At 30.4% G+C, this 19,723-nt stretch overlaps 2 protein-coding genes across 2 annotated transcripts; one reads left to right on the top strand and one right to left on the bottom strand.

The window, feature by feature from the left end:
• Nucleotides 1-1,033: 1,033 nt before the first annotated feature.
• Nucleotides 1,034-4,468, bottom strand: LOC143054620 (uncharacterized). The gene is made up of 3 exons (XM_076227633.1): nt 4,426-4,468; nt 2,646-3,097; nt 1,034-1,476 (listed from the first exon to the last, which is right to left on the bottom strand). The coding sequence occupies exons 2-3, from the start codon at nt 3,095-3,097 to the stop codon at nt 1,038-1,040; spliced, it is 891 nt and encodes a 296-aa protein (XP_076083748.1). The 5' UTR covers nt 4,426-4,468; the 3' UTR covers nt 1,034-1,037.
• A 2,534-nt stretch (nt 4,469-7,002) lies between these two features.
• On the top strand, nt 7,003-13,487 carry LOC143054787 (uncharacterized). Its single transcript, XM_076227837.1, has 3 exons — nt 7,003-7,037; nt 12,180-12,624; nt 12,906-13,487. The coding sequence occupies exons 2-3, from the start codon at nt 12,182-12,184 to the stop codon at nt 12,982-12,984; spliced, it is 522 nt and encodes a 173-aa protein (XP_076083952.1). The 5' UTR covers nt 7,003-7,037; nt 12,180-12,181; the 3' UTR covers nt 12,985-13,487.
• The last annotated feature ends 6,236 nt before the right edge of the window (nt 13,488-19,723 follow it).

Raw genomic sequence — 19,723 nt, 5'->3', positions numbered from 1 at the left:
ATGATTTTTTGCAATCAATAAAAGTTAATATTTCGAATTAAAAGTGTGCATTCAATTGTTTTGGTTTAAACACATATAAATAAAATTTTGATATAAAAGTTGTTTAAACAAAATTGAATAAATATACGAATGTACACGAAGTTTATTTCATAATTTACACAATCAGTTACAGCGAAAAGTAAACGCGCGTTTACTTTCAAGTGCATGTTAAAATATATGAGTGAAATATGAAGTAGTAAACGCTTGTTTTTGTGATTTTTCTTTATACTTTTAAATGCAGGTAAAACTAAACTAGTGAAATCTTAAGTAAACGCGCGTTTACTATTGACTAAGCGGACAAATGGTAAACGCGCGCGTTTACTCGAGTAGACATTGTAAATTTCTATTCGTATTATGGTAAACGAAAAAATTGAGTTCAACGAAATTTGTGCACGCAGAGTTAGCGTGCGTTTCCTTGATATGATGCTTGGTCTGCACCCAAATGTAGCTGTTAAAATGCCAATTGAGAACATATAACACATCTTCCGAACTATTTAATTTTAAAATACAACCTACATGACATAATCATTATTACATATATATCATCCAACCTGATTGAGTGTCAATAAATGATTTTCTCTTTAATAACGACAATTAAGAGCAATAAGGAGCAACAATTTGTCTATTCGCGCTTTGTAAATATTGATATATTTTGAAAGTGTTCATGACGCAAAATCATTATTCACATAAAAAAGCAATACCATCTAATTCCATACATTTTATTTCTTTATTCTTCTTCATCTCAACCTTTTAAATGAACCCTAGAATATCTCTCATTTCAAGGCTAGTGCAAGAGGAACCTTTCCACCGGTTTGAGATATTTTATTTGATAGATATCGATCACAAAGCAAAAACACATTGTTGATATATCAAACATATAGATTTGCAGGTACTATCATTACAAATTTTTTTTATATTCAAAGAATTATTCACAAATCGTTTATAATTGTATGCATGCTACAGTTTATATTGAGCAAAATATATTTTTTGTTCAATCATTAAATAACATCAAAAACCAAAACTGATTTCCCCCATTCGTTGACAATATACAGTTTACTGTAATCTTGGTTAAAGCTCAAGGAGACAGGTTCCTTGATTCCTTGACGTGAATCCAATGGTATGTCTAATACTTTCCAATCAGTAACCTCTTCACCAGTTACGTATGAATATTTCGTCTCCTCTACTAGTCTGTGTATGTTGTTCGATCCCTGTCCACTGACGTAAATGTGTCCGTTGTCGTCAGAACATATGTCAGTGGGTGTATGCATTGTGGCAATTTTATAAATCTTATGAGATGATTGGTATCTGGTGTTATACTTGATATAATTTTGACCACCTATGCAAGACAACCAAGAATAGTCTTTGACTGTGTGGAACTTTACAACACGTGAACCAATGTTTTGTCCTTTGTCATATGTGCCGGTGATAATTCTTGAACTTAGAAAACAATAAATTAATCTAAAAACTGATATGTACAACTAGTAAAGTCAAAAATGATTAAAATACGTTCTTCGTTCTATGATGGAAAGCATAGCTTGTTTTGAAGTTCGATTGTGTTTGCTGTAGCGAAAGATCAAATCCTGATGTTTACGATGATGTTGCGTTAAGTCTTGATACGTCCTATTAGAGATTTCCAATGACATGATATACGCACGTAACCTGACGTACGGGCCTAATTGGACTAGTTGTTACCACTGATTTTGAAAAATAGGTCGCTAAATTAAAACAAAGTATTCCAAGACTTTCAAAATGGCACATTGGAATGTTTGCTCATATACATTTTTTTATCAGGAGGAAAAATGATACAAATCTTGCACTTGGATATCATGGGATTTTGCAGATTTCTGCATTTATTCAGAATGACATAAGATCACGTTTAAACACACGTATCTAGTACCTTTTATCTTTCAATCTGTCCTTTGCAGATGAACGCCTAATATTCTTATTATTTTGTCTTTCCGCATAGAGTATCTATTTATATTTGAATGTGTTACTTCAAAAACATTGGCCAGTGAGTATCGTTTTTTGAATTTGAGAATTTCCAATCAAATAACTCAACAATAACTCCCATCTTTCGAGGGTTTAAAAAAAGAATGCAATGTGCTCAACTAGACGGAATATCAATTTATTCTTTTTTTTCTGTCTTTCCGCATAGAGTATCTATTTATATTTGAATGTGTTACTTCAAAAACATTGGCCAGTGAGTATCGTTTTTTGAATTTAAGAATTTCCAATCAAATAACTCAACAATAACTTCGATCTTTCGAGGGTTTAAAAAAAGAATGCAATGTGCTCAACTAGACAGAATATCATTTTAAAAATAAACATGGTGCACTCAATGACTCGAAAGGTTTTATGCTATTTTTCCATATAAAGTTAGAATGCAGTCATTGTACGTTTTGTAAAAAAAAGAAAACCAATGGTCAGGGTTAAAACTATGTTTTTTTTTAAAAAACGTACAATGACTGCATCCTAACTTAATTTGGAAAAATAGAAATGTTCTATAAAAATAAAGTATTACAGTAAACAATTGAGTTATTTGATTGGAAATTCTTAAATATGACATTCTGTATATGTATTTAAACTTTTTGTAGATAAAAACTTACATTTGTTCGTAATTTACCTCACCTATGTGCAAACCACCATCTTTGTTCACGCCAATAAAACATGGAATTTTATCCGTTACATCCCTTCCAGTATCTGGGACTGCTGAAACACAAAACACGGTAGTGTTTAGTTCGTTGCAAGTTGCTTTAAAGAGTACAATCATTCTTTCAGGGTCAATTTGGAGGAAAGTTCTGGAGTTAGGTTGTGTAATATAGCCTATATTTTGACTCGTGATAGCCACATCATATGGTTCACTGTTTACGTCAAGCTTCTTTAGATAATTTCCAAGATGATCAACTAATATCAGATTCTTTTTATCATAATCACATAACAAAATATTCCCCTTAATTGAAGCAGCTATCCCAGTAATTCGACCAAAGTCATGGCTGAATTGGCCTATGTACGAAAATCCATGTCTTACATCTCCCGGGACTGCCAACACCTGTGCCATCTAAAATATTTAGAAAGAAATATCAGTTTTATAACTTTGTTATATTTTGATATTTATCTTATTTTTTTTTTTTTTTATTATTATTTTTTTTTTTTTTTATCTCAAAACGATTTGTATCACAAGATAATGTTATCACTAGATTTAATCGTGGCTCATATATTTTTCGGTAAATGTTAAGTTCAATTAAGATTGGAAGAATTGATTGCAACAATTAAACAAATATGCAATTATATTAGTTTTTGAATGCATATTTTTTTCAAATTGTAGTTGTTTTAGGTGGTTTTCGGTAATTATACTATCTATTCGTGTTAAGAGTCCACATTCCCAATAAAGGAGCCTTTGAAATGCATGTCATTACTGCCTTAATAATCTTATTTCTTTTGTTAGTAATATGAATTAAAGTATATCTATGTTATAAATAGAAATGATCAGAGAAATTGACAGTAAATTCAACTGACAAACTAGCTTCGGCCACTGTAAAAAAAATATATATTGTTTATATATAACACTTGGCCTTCCTAAATGAATCCATAATTCTCCTCTTTCTTGTATTAATGGAGAACTTTTGAAAGGAACTTCTCAGCAAACAAAAGTTGAGTATTTGCTTTGCTGCCGCTTTTTCGATATTCAGTATACTGTGGATTCATTATTTTTCGTTGGATACCAATTTTCGTGAATTTCTTGGGTACAGGTAAACCACGAAATTTAATATTTAAGAACATGCAAGATTTCCTTTATCAATTAAAATTGATACCCACGTAAATAAATGAATTCACAGTATTTATTTTTTTTGAGAAATTTGGTCTTAATTAAAATATTTTTTCCTCAAGGTAAACGTGTATTTCTACCACATAAAGTGTCAGATTATTCATAGAAAAATAAAATGTGTAATTAATTTTTCTTAATTTTTGGGTTGTATGCAAATCTGTTATGAAGAGTTCAGTAATTGGTTGGTGGGATCCGTCTGTTGCACTGGTAGTTCTGCTTATTACTGTTGTCATGGTTATCACTGTTCATTTATTAAGACTACATAATTATGTCAAAATAGTAACATATTGTGCTAGTAGCTGTATATGAGATAAGACAATTCAGAATCTATATGATCTTTATAATTTAATAAGTACCGAATCACTGTTCAAAGTTCAGGGTATTTTTGAAAGACCACAATCATGTTTATATCAGATTGTATTCAGTACTCAAACAATGCATAAATATCAATATAATTATAAATATTCTCATTAACTGTGAAACATTCTGTCTTGGGCTAGAACTAATATCTTTGCACGAAACAAATGGACATTTCAGATTAGGTTGTATTACAAACATACCTTATTTTGCTGCGTCACAAATCGTGTAAATTATTTCCTTGTTTATTTATAGCTATTGATTTTATGTGATATGGATAACATTCAAATGTACGACTGAAAAGAAATGCCAAAATGATATCACGGTCTAGGTACATCGTAACATGTTTACTAATATTTACACAACAAATTTTACTCTGAGTACAGACGTAACCCTATGCACCTCCACATGTTGTAAGTGATGCCAGGAACAACATAATTGAATTTTAAATGCATTATTTGTTTCAGAAAATTTATTTTTCAGGATTTTGATATTCATTTTTTTTAATGCCTGCAGAAGATGCCAAAATGAACTCGGGAAAGAGGTTTGAGAAGCTCACCTCATATAATACATGTTGTGAGTAGAATTGATTTAAATGGACAGTAGATTGACAATGGACATCGGCAAACAATAGGCGATTTAAACTGTGTAACTGAGAGGACCGTTTCAAAGGAAACTCGTGTGTTTGTTTATTTTGATTTCTTCTGCAGACTGGAAAAAAATGCATGTAAGATTTTAATTTTCGGAAACGTAGACTACAGATAATTTGTATATTCTTGTATCTAGTTCTTGTCTTGTCTTAAAACTTTCCTAGATATATCAGTTTGACTGTTCTCATGTTAGATTATGTGGTGTAAACACGGTCATATTGTTCAATTCCTTATGTTGAACCTTAGTTAAACAATCCATCCAGGCACGATTTGCCTATATATGTTGCATGTAAGAATTAAAGGAATAACTGTTTGAATTTTAACACTTACCACAGTTTATGTATATCAAACAGTCGAAAATATTCGTTTATTTTTACCCCTGAAATCCCAAATAATAACAACAAAATCAAATAGTAACGCCCACGACAAAACACTGATTTTAAATATGTCGTCGTTGATCTGAAAGCATCACAGTTTGTGATTACCACTAGTAATCATAGCTCTGAATATTTAAATCTTCTCTTTTCCTGAAATTTGTTTGTTTTTTGTAAGAAACATGACCACTAATGATTTTTGTCTTACAAATGAATACACATGATAAAAGTAATACAAATTTTCTGATGAGCATGCAAATAAATTATCACCGATATCGGTACTTTTTGTTGTGTTCTGATTTATACGGGTTTGTTTCTACTTTATCACAAAGGGGCGATTGAACGTTTGCAATTCATCTTTAACCCCGACATATTTTTGATGTGCTCGTCCCAAGTCAGGAGCATGCAATTCATTGGTTATTGTTGGTTGGTGTGTAATATTTGATAATTGTATATCTATTTTTGTTATAAATTTGGTCACAGATCTTATCGCTGGAACAGTTTAATGTTTTCTTATGTCAATGAAAAAAGATGCAAATGTATTGCAATGTTTAGCAGAAGTTGTGTCTAATAAAGGTGACTTTGTGTTTGTTTTATATAAAGGAGTAGTCGATACAAAAAGTAGTGATTTTTTCAGAAATAATGACATCGTAGTTCAGTGTCCATGTCAACTGGACAAACCAAAATCAAAATATTTGTCGGAATCTTTTTAAGATTCAATAACGAATAATGTTCTTTGTTTTAATTTTTCAAGTCTCCAGTCCCATCGATTCTATATACAGTAACTTTTTTTTGTTTTTCGCGAATTCATGTCCCATTGTATACGGGTTCACCGATTTTATGTTCTTGCTACATATCAAAATAAGTAAATTCATAACACTTTCTATTATAAAGTTTACCTTATCTGAGTTATCTCCCCTTATATGGCAAAGTTGAAAATATTGAATCAAACACAAAATGGGTGTATTTGAGATATTGCAACAATTTACTGTAATTATGATAAAACACACAATTTTCTATATTTATATGAAAAGTCTTTTACATGAATTACATACATCTCTCAAAATTTGCACATTTCATCAAATATCTAGACCAAAGCTATCTGTTTCTTCAAAATCCAAGATGGAGGAAGACACCCGAGCTACCTTAATAGTGGCTTTAATCAAGTGGTTTGGTTAAAAAATAAGTGTTTATCTTTTTGAAATGCTGTAACTGGTGCATTCGAGTATATAACATTTAGGCACATGATTTTCTCTGTTCTTAGAAAATTACTCTTAGCAACCAGGAAATACAAAACAGATTTATACTTTTGCTATCTTTCAACACATAATATGTGGTGCTGGGAGCATCTGTTAACAACTTTTTGCTTGCTATTAAAACATGGTAAAATATGTGGTTTGTCAGTTCTTCTTATATCTGTGAAAATGGCAAATAGATATGAATATGATCACCAAATCTTAACAATAATTCCAAGTACATCAGACTATTCAGACATTATGAAATAAGAAGATGTAGTATGATTTTCAAACACTAAAAAATGTAAACGTTATCAATTATAGGACGTTACTCAACAAAAAGAAAAACTTATGGCGAGACATATTTTTAAAGCCCCGTCATGATAAAATATAGAAGAATTCACCAGAAAAAAAAACACTATTGCAACGAGTTAACAGTAAGACGATTATCCTGGCCTTGATAAGATATAGTTTTATCTAAATCACAAAGGTCTCGATCAACATTGATAACTATAGTTATCAAGGCAGTCACGCGATCAGTAACACGACAACAAAGGTATGTTAATATTACTTGAAATCATTTTTTGTCGATGTAAATTCATGTAATTTACTATAGAGAGTATCACAAGTGCTGAATGTAATATATGGTATTGGATCAGTGTCTAATTAAATGTTATTTAAAGAAGGTGTTAATACGACATCTCTAAGACAATGATCAGGGATTAAAAAAAACGTGTAAATATATTGTAAGGCAGGGATATTTCCGTATGTTTTTGTTATGTCAAGATTCGGCATCTTTTATAATTACTTTCACATCAGCATAATCTGTTTATTCCAAATCTATAACACCTGTTGTATACTTTACAATAATGATTTCAGTAAATGGGGCATCAATTACCTTGTAGACAGGTAAACCCCTATATAGGCTAAGTCTACTTCTTTCGTCTTTTTTCTATTTAATATGTAATCACGATTTACTCTAATTCGTCATGGCTTGTCAGTTTTGAATTCGATCTATAAGTTTGAATGGCCCTATGGTATCTTTTTTCCCTCTTCAAAATAACAAAAAAAAAATGTACAAAATACTGGTTCTGTAAAACTTTTGGTAGTGTCAAAACTGCTGAGTACATGTAGAAGGATTTGTTTATATATCTGATTCAATATATTTTACATCAATTACATAACATTCACTTGCAAACAGCATTTGTCTTGGTTTTTTTTTCGACAACCATTGTGTGAAGAAAAAGAGCATGTAATAGTCAATCATTTAAAGTTCATCCTACTTATTATTTTTTTTTTGCAAAAATTTCCGCTCGTGTCGCACGTATTGTTTCCATCTCCAAGAATGACTGTTTATTGTTTTTTCTTCAGATTTTTTTTTCTTTCTCCAAAACAGTTCGCATGTCAGATGCAAATTTAAATTTTTATTGACTTGTTTTTACTCATTTCAGAATAATATGAATAACACAGCTGATTCCTACATGTTTATGAATACCGATTGATTGTTGTATGTCATCAAATAAGATATTTATGTTTACAGTGGCAACAAAACTTCAAACGGGATGTTTGAAGTTTTTGTTGTATTCACTCATTGATATCATTTATGAATAAATAATTCGATTTTATTGACACGACACTAACAAAAAAATATATACTAAAGGAGTACAACAATAAATTACAAAGGCTCCCATGAAAAAAGGGTATATACATCGTTTTTAAGAATTTAGGGTGGCATAACGTCCAAAGTAAAATACTGCAGCTCCGACCATCAAAATCTCATCGATATCAGCAAATCTTCAAAATTATTTTATTCTCTTTCTAACACTATTAAAAAGAACAAAATATGATAAATATTCGATTATAAGTAGTGCTATCATCAGTTAACCGTCGGAAGGACCAAAAATCGAATACCAAAAACGCTAACAGGTTAACCGGACTTTTTTTAATTTTTAACTTTTAATAGATTTGATATAAATGTGTGTTCAAATCATTGAATAATTTTGTTCTATCTAAAAAAAATATCGTCGTGGTAATAAAATTCATAGATAAATTGTCCAGTATATTTGTTGTTTTTGCTAATAAAAAAAATTGATTAGAATTTCGACAACTTTTCTCTCACCTCGGGGCAAGATCTTAATTATACATAATTAGTATACATGTTTTCAGTTATCCGATTTAATGTTACGACTTGAATACTTAATTAGGTCTTTCCACTTTCTATGGAAAGATCTGTTGTTTTTCTTCTGATTATTTGTTTTCTTCCGCCTAATTTTGTTCTTGCGATAAATATATGTTTCGCAATATGTCGCTTAGTTATTTGGTATATGATATCGAACAGTTTATACGCCTTTGACATTTACCCTGCGTACCCAAATAATTTTATTTGTAGGAGTAATCTCTCCGAACACTGTTTTTCCTGTGCCCCATCTCTTCCGTAACTGTAAAAGAAAGCGACACATTTATTTTACAAAATTGCTTGTTATATCCTTTGCATGATTTGTTCTATTTTGACCGAAGCGAAATGAATTCTCCATATGAGAATTATTATCCCTTATGTATTTGATATAAGTGATATAAATAAGGTAAACCATCAGTGATAGAGACCTAGAATCTTTTGATTTGATATCCTTGGCCCCAAAAAAGGAAAATTAGGTTAAGATCAAAGGTCAAGGTCATATTCTAAAATTTGAATTTTGCTTCTTTTCACTTATTTCCAAAACAATATAAGCTATCGACAATTTTGTTTTATCTAAAATGATAGTTGTGACATGTCGTAACACGTAAATTTTGATTGCAAGTAGTCAGCACTTCGTTGTTAACATAAAAATCAATTATATCGTATATATATATGACATTCTAGAGAAGTAACCAACTATGAATATGTGTAGTAGTTTTAAAGTTTCTAGTAGTCAAAAGCTTTGGTATTTAATTTTTCTGTAGATTTGGAGCATTGTTTCGGTGTTTTCAATATCTTTTTTTAAAGTTATTTGGGGTTTTTTATGTTTTGTTTTGCTTTGTTTGCTTTAACGGATTTTTGTTGTTGTTGTTGTTTTCTTTTCTTGGGGGTACAGTACTTGCAACCTTAGGCGTTACTATTTCAGCGATCAGTCAGCGGTCATCGATCAGTCACCGATCAGTCAAGTTCGCGTCAAACTCACGTCAGCAATCCGTCAGACTTATAGTAAAAGTAATTGACTGATCGGACTGATCGGACGGATAGTACCGATCGACCTTGATGACGGTTTGAACTTTAATACGTCACATGATAAACTAATACAAATTACGGAATCTTAGTTTCGTTTAATCTAATAAAAATGGCGACTATTGAAAATCGAACGTTCAATTATACATTTTGTTTATTAATTATTAAGCAAAGTTTTATGAATTTAAATGAAAAGAAATGTACAGATAAAACCTAAATTAAAATATCATCATTAAAGAATGGTCTTTTTCGTTTTATTTAGGTTATATATTTTCAAAACCGGCGAGTTCTAAAACGGTGTCTACATCGCGGTTTTTATTTTATTATTTTCCAACCATTCTCGGGAAAAACAAAATGAAAGAATCAGTTATTGAAAAATGTAGTCAACATGCAAAATTTTAGTATGTTTTTTCTGATATTATTTTAATTTTATGAAAAAAAACTATTCTCAACTATAAAAAGTACAAAAATCCAATGGCGGTCAATAATTTTCAGTAAAATGAAACAATATTTGCATTTTAGGAAACGCGTACAAAAATTTTATATATTTTTCCTTAAATTAAGCATATTTTATGAAGAACACCCAATCCTGATGTACAAAAAGTACTGAAATCATGTGACGTTATTATTTGTATCAAAATAAATCAATAACTACATTGAATTTCTTATTCCACAAAAACAAAAGTTTAAGTATTTTAATTCTCAATATATCTGAATTCTGATTAGAAGACTTGTCTCAAAATGGTAAAAATAACTGATTTCAAATAAAATAGTATCATTTTTGATAAAAAGAAGAATAATTTTGATTATTTTAAACAATGCGAACAAAATTTTAGTAGGATTTTTCTGATATTCTTTCAATTTTATGAAAAAAAAACTATTCTAAACTATAAATAGTACAAAAATCCAATGGCGGTCAATAATTTTCAGTAAAATGAAGAAATATTTGCATTTAAGGCAACGCGTACAAAAATTTAATATCTTTTTCCTTAAAGTAAGCATGTTTTATGAGGAAAAGCCAATCCTGATTTACAAAAAGTAATGAAATCATATGACGGTTAATAATTAGTATCAAAATAAATCAATAACTACATTGAATTTCTTATTCCACAAAAACAAAAGTTAAAGTATTTTAATTCTCATTATATCTCAATTCTGATTAGAAGACTTGTCTCAAAATGGTAAAAATAACTGATTTCAAATAAAATAGTATCATTTTTGATAAAAAGAAGAATAATTTTGATTATTTTAAACAATGCGAACAAAATTTTAGTAGGATTTTTCTGATATTCTTTCAATTTTATGGAAAAAAAAACTATTCTAAACTATAAAAAGTACAAAAATCCAATGGCGGTCAATAATTTTCAGTAAAATGAAAAAATATTTGCCTTTTAGGCAACGCGTACAAAAATTTAATATCTTTTTCCTTAAAGTAAGCATGTTTTATGAGGAACAGCCAATCCTGATGTACAAAAAGTAATGAAATCATATGACGGTTAATAATTTGTAGCAAAATAAATCAATAACTGCATTCTTATTCCACAAAAATAAAAGTTTAAGTATTTTAATTCTCATTATATCTCAATTCTAATTAGAAGACTTGTCTCAAGATGGTAAAAATAACTGATTTCAAATAAAATAGTATCATTTTTGATAAAAAGAAGAATAATTTTGATTATTTTAAACAATGCGAACAAAATTTTAGTATGATTTTTCTGATATTATTTTAATTTTATTAAAAAAAAACTATTCTAAGCTATAAAAAGTACAAAATTCCAATGGCGGTCAATAATTTTCAGTAAAATGAAAAAATATTTGCCTTTTAGGCAATGCGTACAAAAATTTAATATCTTTTTCCTTAAAGTAAGCATGTTTTATGAAGAACAGTCAATCTTGATGTACAAAAAGTACTGAAATCATGTGACGGTTATTATTAGTATCAAAATAAATCAATAACTACATTGAATTTCTTATTCCACAAAAACAAAAGTTAAAGTATAGAGGGTTATTATAATAGAGGGGTAATGGTCTGAATTAGAATTTGTATTAATCCATCAAACAGATCAATTTTTTTAAATATATATTCCAAGTTAATTGCTATTTGTGTTGATGAGGCAATGTGTCCGCCAAAACTTTGTAAAAAAAGAATTTCTGCAGTAAATATACAAACATTATGTATGTATGTGCCTATCCTGAGTAAGGAGTCTGCAATTCATTGGTTTTGGTTTGATTTACATTGGTCAATTCCTTGCCTTTATATCTTACTTTGATTCCTGTATGGTCTTTGCACATTTTTATAGGCCGTATGGTGACCTATAATTGTTAATGTCTGTGTAAATTTGTCTCCGGTGAAGATTTTTATTGGCAATTATACCACATCTTTATATACATGTGGCAATATTAAATCCAATGACGTAATTTTCTGGTGATATATATTATTCTTCAAAAATAATGACAATGTAACAAACATTTTCTTCCTTTCCAAATCATTTTCAGAGATGGCACAGGTATTGGCAGTACCAGGTGATGTTAGGCATGGATTTTCGTACATATGTCAATTCAACCATGACTTCGGCCGGATTACTGGTATTGCAGCTACAACAAAGGGAAACATTTTATTGTGTGATTATGTTAAAAAGAACTTGATGTTAGTTGATCCTAGTGGACATTACTTAAACAATCTTGACGTGGATAGTGAACCATATGATTTGTCTGTAACGAATCAAAATATAGGGTTTATTACACTACCGAACTCCAGATGTGTACTACAAATTGATCCTGACAGAATGGTTGTACTGTTTAAGGCAACTTGCAAAAAACTGAACACTACCGTGTTTTGCGTTTCAGCACTTGAAAATACGAGAAAGGGTTTATCAGAGATATTTCTTGGCGTGAACAATGATGGTTGTTTGTATGCAGGTGCTGTAACATACGACAAAATGTACGTTTAAGTGTGCAATAAGTTTTCAACATAAAGACCTTGTTCTTCTCAAACAAAACTACATATAAAAATAGCAAGTTATTGAATTTCTTATTAATAAACTCAACACTCTTTTTTATTCTAAGTCTGTAATTTCAAGAACACAATGTGCTCAAATAGCTGTTTTGTCTATCTATCAATAATGTAAAAAGCATTCTAATTTTTATATAACGAAATCCTTTGCTGAAAACTTGATCAGTCATACAAATCAGTTTTAAACAATCTCGTTTGGTCTTTTTTAGTTCCAGCAGCATCACAGACATTTCACAAAATGGACAAAGCATTGGTTCCTGTGTTGTAAAGTTTCATACAGTATATTAAGATTCGTTCTTATCCTGTAAAGGCGGTCAGAATGATATTACATATTCCTTCCAATCGGAACCTCCAAAGATTTATAATTTTCCCACCATGGACATACCAACCGACATATGTTCTGACAACAATGGACACATCTACGTTAGTGGTCAGGGATCAAATAATATACACAGATTGATATGGGAATCAAAACACACTGAGATCAAATGTGTCGGAAGAGGTAGAGCGTTTAATCTAAAAGAGGATTATGAAGTATTAGACATTCCATTGGACACAAATCATGGAATCAAGAAACCTGTCTCCTTGTGCTTCAGCAAATACTATAGTAAATTGTATATTGTTAACGAATGGGGGGAATCAGTATTAGTGTTTGATGTTGTTTGATAATTGAATACACATACACTTGTTTTGTTCAAAATAAACTATTCGAAAGCTGCATCAGATGGAATTCGAAGTCGACACGTTTATATATACATGTATAGGCTTTTATTTGTTACGGTGTATTTGATAATCGAATACAAATACAAATTTTCCGTTCAATATAATATTATATGATCTATGTAAATTGTACTTCGAATTATTCTTTTCTTTTTTTGCCATTTGCAAATTCAAGCTATATGTGTTATGTATAACCAATGAACCTGTGATGTGTAATCGACATCTAGCAAATACTTTCCTTTAAAACCGATTGAAAGAGTTTGAGATGAAGAAAGACACATTCAAATATGAACTGAATAGCAATTTTGTGTTATGAAATGGTTACCCATACCCTTTTTCACAATGTTCATCAATTTTTAAAAGTACAAAATGACACACTATTTATTCCGATTGCTTCCAATTGTGCATAAATCATTGATGGATTTCTCATAGATGATCCTTCTTTATTCCGATACATAAATATTGTATGTGTTCTCTCGGTCCTTATTCTTCACGTTCTCTCTTTTCTGAAACAATAGTATATCATCACAACATAAAATGCACTATATATATCGGTTTTTGTTTATAATCTAAATTAATTTGTTTATAACAATGGAGCTGTTTTTAGTTAGATTCATTTGAACTAAATTGATATGATTTATAGTGTGATTTTTTACTACATGTGATGTATATACAAAAAAAATGTGGTATGATGTCCAATGAGATAACTGTCCACTAGAGACCAAAATGACACAAACATTTTAAAAAAAATAGGTCACTGTACGGCAATCAACAATGAGCAAAACCAATACCACAAAATCAGCTACAAAAGGCCCCGAAATGACAATGTCAAACAATTCAAACGGGTAAACTAACAATCTAATTAATGTACACAAAAAGAACGAAAATTAGTATTTTCATTGGCTAGAAGTATTCGGGGAGGGGGGAAATCTCATAAACATGTTAAACCCCGCCGCATGTTTGCGCCTGTCCCAAGTCAGGAGCCTCTGGCCTTTGATAGTCTTGTATAATTTCAATTTTAGTTTCTTGTGTACAATTTGGAGTTTAGTATGGCGTTCCTTATCACTGAACTAGTATATTTGTTTAGGGGCAAGTTGAAGGACGCCTCCGGGTGCGGGAATTTCTCGCTACATTGAAGACCTGTTGGTGACCTTCTGTTCTTTTTTTTTCGATGGTCGGGTTGTTGTCTCTTTGACACATTCTCCATTTCCATTCTCAATTTTATGCATAGGATCATTTTTTATGAGCTGGTTGCTTGAAGTTATTTATAATTTTTATACATTTGATGATTTCCCATATCTGATCAAGATTTTTTATAACTTTAATCTATGATCAAATAACTTCTAGCAATACTTATCATTTTCCAATGGCTTAAATTTCAGATACTATCTTTGATTTTTCCAATTTAAGCATCCAGTAAAAAGTATGATAAAATTTGAGCAAACAAGTAAGTTCTAGTGTGTGTTTCCGTAACAACAACAATATATGGAACACATATGAAGTAAAAATTAAAGTAATAAGTCTTTTATGTTACTTTTTTATAACTTCGTTAATTGTTATTATCTATGCCTATAAGAATAGTATTATTTGATTATATATTTTTTAGTTTAATGTCAAATATGTTCTACCATTGCTCATTACGGTTTCATTATAACAATAATAAATCAATGACTATAGCTTCTCTAAAATCAAGAGTATATTCAACAATTCCAAGAAACAACGGAAGTCTACTGTATTTGTTTGTATTTTAATTGGTGTATTTCTTTTAAAATAATAATATTTAGTATCACAACAGTAATACCAGTTTTTAACATTCGGGTATTTTGATGTGCCGTCTACTTATAGTTACCATATGGTCTAAGTTGTTTACTATTTACAATTGTATAATTTAATTCAGTTATATGTTCAGTTGATGTTCAAATACTTTCTTGTATTACTCCTTATTGTCAAATGTTTAAAATTGATAATTTCTATGATACTTAATAATTCTACTAAATAAAACATCTACAATTAGAAAAAAAACTTGTGTTTCATGGTAACACGACAGTCTATCTTTGTTCTAGAATATATAGTTCTGAGAGACAACATGCATAAGAAATCCAAGTGATAAAGGGCTTGATATTTTTTGTGTTTGGAATAATTTCATATTGGTATTTTATATCAAATGACCCTATATATCCTATTGTCATCACTTTACATCTGTTTTCTTTCTATAATTTTGCATGGAGTCTCTTTGTGAATCTTTCGTCAGTCTATGAGTAGACAATAAACAAAGTACCAAAGATTTTTGCATGGTCAATAACACAGTATTAAGTCGAAGTCCAATTAAAACCGCCAGCAACATTACAAGGTATAACAAGGAATAAATAAATTTGGTGTATTTAATGTCTTCTGATTGGTTAAAATTATTAGTTTTATTTTCAATGTTGTCAATTTTGATGGCGACACGCCCACTCTGACGTTGTGTATTCATACGCCAGCATGTGTGTACGTTGTTATTGTTAATATATATAATATAAAAAGTTCTTTGAGCCTTATTTTTGATAGAAATTTATTTATAATGAATGGCAATAATTTATTTTGATTTTATTGAACCATAAAACTAATTTTTGACTCTTCACATTTTACATAATCCGTTTCGCGGATTATTCAATGTGAAGAGTCAAAAATTAGTTTTATGGTTCAATAAATTCAAAATAAATAATAGCCATTCATTAAATAAAAACAGACCAACACACAAATAACAATAACAAAACATAAGTCCAATTAAAAATAGTCAACAGCTGAACACTATAGATCATATAACAAGGACAGAGTTGCATCAAAAATACAAAATAGACTACTTATTTATTGATATTTGAACTGTTTATTCATTCCAGTGTTTAGATGATGCCATTTCCAAAAAATATTTCAAAGTCTGTTGACAACATTGGACGCAATTAATCATTAGAAATAGAAATTAAAGAATATAACAGACACAGTCAAGTCGGGCCTCACAATGATTTTAAGAAATTTAGGGTCGGTTTAGAACAAAATACTACTACAACAGAGATGATTTCAGTATACCAATTAATAACTTTTCCTTGTAAATTACATCATCCGGCAGCACAGGAACATGGAGTATATAATTGCAAGCTTGATGAGTTTATCTGGTACTATTTCGAAGAGCTTGCATTTTCATCAAGATTTCCTTGATATATGGTAGCTGCTTCAAGGAAGCTTTTTTTCTCACATGACAATGAACATGTTCCAACCAACAACAAAAAAACAGCACTCCGAGGACGATTCAAAACAAAACGTCACTTATTAAATGGGAAAATCAAAAGCTCAAGCAAATCCAACAAAAAGAACATATTGTCATATTTCGTACTTAGTACACGTATTTCATTGCTACTTTGATCCAAATCTAGAAAGATGATGATAAAAGTATTTGTAAATAAAAGCGAAAGGATGAAGCTATTTCATCAAGGGTTCCTAGTAGTAAAAGAGTTATTCCTTTTAGGGTTCATGTGGACCCTTTGTCTACAATGGCCGTATTTTCACCTCATAATTTACTCTGACAAACCTGCGCATCTGTAAAATTTTTAAGACATAGCATGCCATAGATAAATAAATTTCAAATATGTTTTATGTTTTAGAAAAATAAAAACTTACCAGGATTTTGCAGTTCATTTTTTTTTCATTCCTCCAGAATCTGGCAAAAAAAAACTAAGTTGTGAAACAGGGATGAGAACTTCTCCACAGGTAACAATTGAAATGAGCTGTATTGATTGACATGGACAGTAGATGTCTCCACAGGTAACAATTGAAATGAGCTGTATTGATTGACATGGACAGTAGATGTCTCCACAGGTAACAATTGAAGTGAGCTGTATTGATTGACATGGACAGTAGATGTTTCCACAGGTAACAATTGAAGTGAGCTGTATTGATTGACATGGACAGTAGATGAACAATAGAAACCTGACAATAATTGGTGATTCAAACTGTGTACATGAGTGGACCATATCAAGGAAAACTCAACTGTGTGTTTTTCATCTTCTGCAGGAACGAAAAAAGTCAGTTAATTTATGAATTTTCTAAATCAAACAATGCATTTGAATTCTATTTAACTTGGGCATGCTATGCCTGAAAACGTTTCCAGATGCACAGATTTGTCTGTACTCAGAGTAAATTTTGAGGTGAAAATACGGCCATTTTAGCCATAGGGTCCACATGAACCTTAACTGTTTTATTTATTATCAGCTACATGCACAATGGTAAGAGGAAGAACGACTAACATCGAAAAAGCATAAACGTTACGGTCAACTCCACGCATATTTTGACTGATACAGTTTGTCTTAAAGCACTAGCGTTTTCACCATCTTAAATCTTAAATTCCCGTATGCCTGTCTGATCGTTAATTTTCCTTTTCTGTCATATTCCCTAATGATACATGTTGACGGAGTATGAATACGTACGCAGGATAATATCTGATGATTGAACTATCACAGCAGGCGCAAACAGTCTCGATAGCTGAGAGTCATTTGATTTTTGCGGTATTTCCTTTTAACCATGCTTTTTCTTTACCTTTTCAATTTGCGATATCTATTTGACCATTGGTAAACTAAGGTTGCCTTAATTTACAGATGCAATTATTATTTGGTTGACAGTAATTTTTATCTGTGATAACGGGTATATTTCACTTGCTATTATCATAATCTTGTCCTCTTTATCTTGATTGTAATTTATGGCCGGATGTATACCGGCATAAAACCCAAGATAGTGGCCACATATGAAGAAAAAAGAAACTTGTTAGCCAAGTCCAATCGTGGTTTTTGTAGTGATTCGTGTTGTTAAGTTTATAAATTTTGTAAAAGGTTTTGTTGTTTTTGTTTGTTCTTTTGTGGTGTTGTTTATCTCTATTGTATTTCATCTGCATATGATCTCAATTTTTTAAAACAATTTTGAAAGGTCTTTACTGAAGTGGTATATTCATAATAACAAAATTGAAAACAAAAGAAGCAAAGGAGGAATACAAAAGGGTCATACAAACTCATAAGTCGAATCTAAATTGACAACGGCCACCAAAGAAAAAGACAATCAAACAAACGAGATTGTTTAAGCGAGTTTAACAAACAAACAAAAAACTGACTAATCCTATTGATGTCACGAACATGCAGCGATAAATTCTATTTGTTCGGGGCTTGATTATGTGAAAGTTGTTCTTTATTTATGTTGATCCAGTGTTTTTGGCTGTACGTAGCTAGATCAAAGCAATTGAACAAATTAAACAATTTGGAAGTGAAACAAGGTTGGGTATTATAATGAGAATAGACAGAAACAGGTTAAAGAATTTAATAAAAAAAAACCACACCTACATGACCTAAACATAAGAAAGGAACATATACATGATATGTATATGTATGCTTTGTCTCTAACACCTCATTAGGGCCATTAGCTTCGAATAACACAATAAATTTAATACATGTGCTTATTTATATTTCAAACATTTATAGCCGAAAAAATAAATAAAATTTAGCTATTAATTTATCATTTAATTGTGTTCAGTGTCTTTACGATATGCTAAAAAACATGGCTGAAATTGTCTTGGCTTACAAATGAAAAATTCACCTCATTTGAATCAGTATTAATGTAAGCTTTACAGTGACCGTTAGTAGAGGACTCAAGTTTTACTAAGAACGTCCTCTTCATTACATGAAAAATAATAAATAACCGAACACAATAAAGTACATAATAATATCATCATAAACAATAAAAATATGAAGACATAAAATGAAATGAACAAGAGTTTAACCGACATGGCTCATCGATTTCTTAAAGTCGAGTTAATTGACCGTCCATTCATTTATTCATAGACTTATAGTAGTCTGTTTTAATCTGGGAATACATATTCAACCTAAAAGTAAATTTGTATTCTAAAGTAATTAAATCAAATTGCTGTTGTCAATTTGAATATACCGTTTAGAAGTGGAGCAATGGCCTGAAGATGAAATTAAAAAATATTCATGACATATCTTTAAATAAGTTTTGTGCAGCTTTGAAAGCCAGTATCTAGAACTGTTATAGTATTGATTTGCTTTTATGTCGTATTTCACAATTCAGCCCCATTCAGCCGCTTAGCCAGACGCTATCCTAATATATCTTGTTGATTGTTTTGGTATCTGGTTAGGAAGTTTACGTATTTTGTTAATTTCACTAAATGACGGATAGCGTTTGACATATTTAGACGAACAGTTTTATCCTTCTAGTTATTCAATACCTGTGTGCTGGTTCATATTGTATACACCAGCCTTCGCTCCTTTCA

This window comes from Mytilus galloprovincialis, chromosome 12, assembly GCF_965363235.1.
Source record: "Mytilus galloprovincialis chromosome 12, xbMytGall1.hap1.1, whole genome shotgun sequence".
Taxonomy (NCBI): Eukaryota; Metazoa; Mollusca; class Bivalvia; order Mytilida; family Mytilidae; genus Mytilus; species Mytilus galloprovincialis.
This window is presented reverse-complemented; position numbering and strand designations above follow the sequence as displayed.

Excerpts from the sequence above, each read along its gene's own strand:
- LOC143054620 (XM_076227633.1), bottom strand. The coding sequence starts at position 3,097 with ATGGCACAGGTGTTGGCAGTCCCGGGAGATGTAAGACATGGATTTTCG. Across the intron at positions 1,477-2,645 it reads GAGGTAAATTACGAACAAAT|TTCAAGAATTATCACCGGCA; the intron begins GTAAGTTTTTAT and ends TTGTTTTCTAAG.
- LOC143054787 (XM_076227837.1), top strand. The coding sequence starts at position 12,182 with ATGGCACAGGTATTGGCAGTACCAGGTGATGTTAGGCATGGATTTTCG. Across the intron at positions 12,625-12,905 it reads GCTGTAACATACGACAAAAT|TTCCAGCAGCATCACAGACA; the intron begins GTACGTTTAAGT and ends GGTCTTTTTTAG.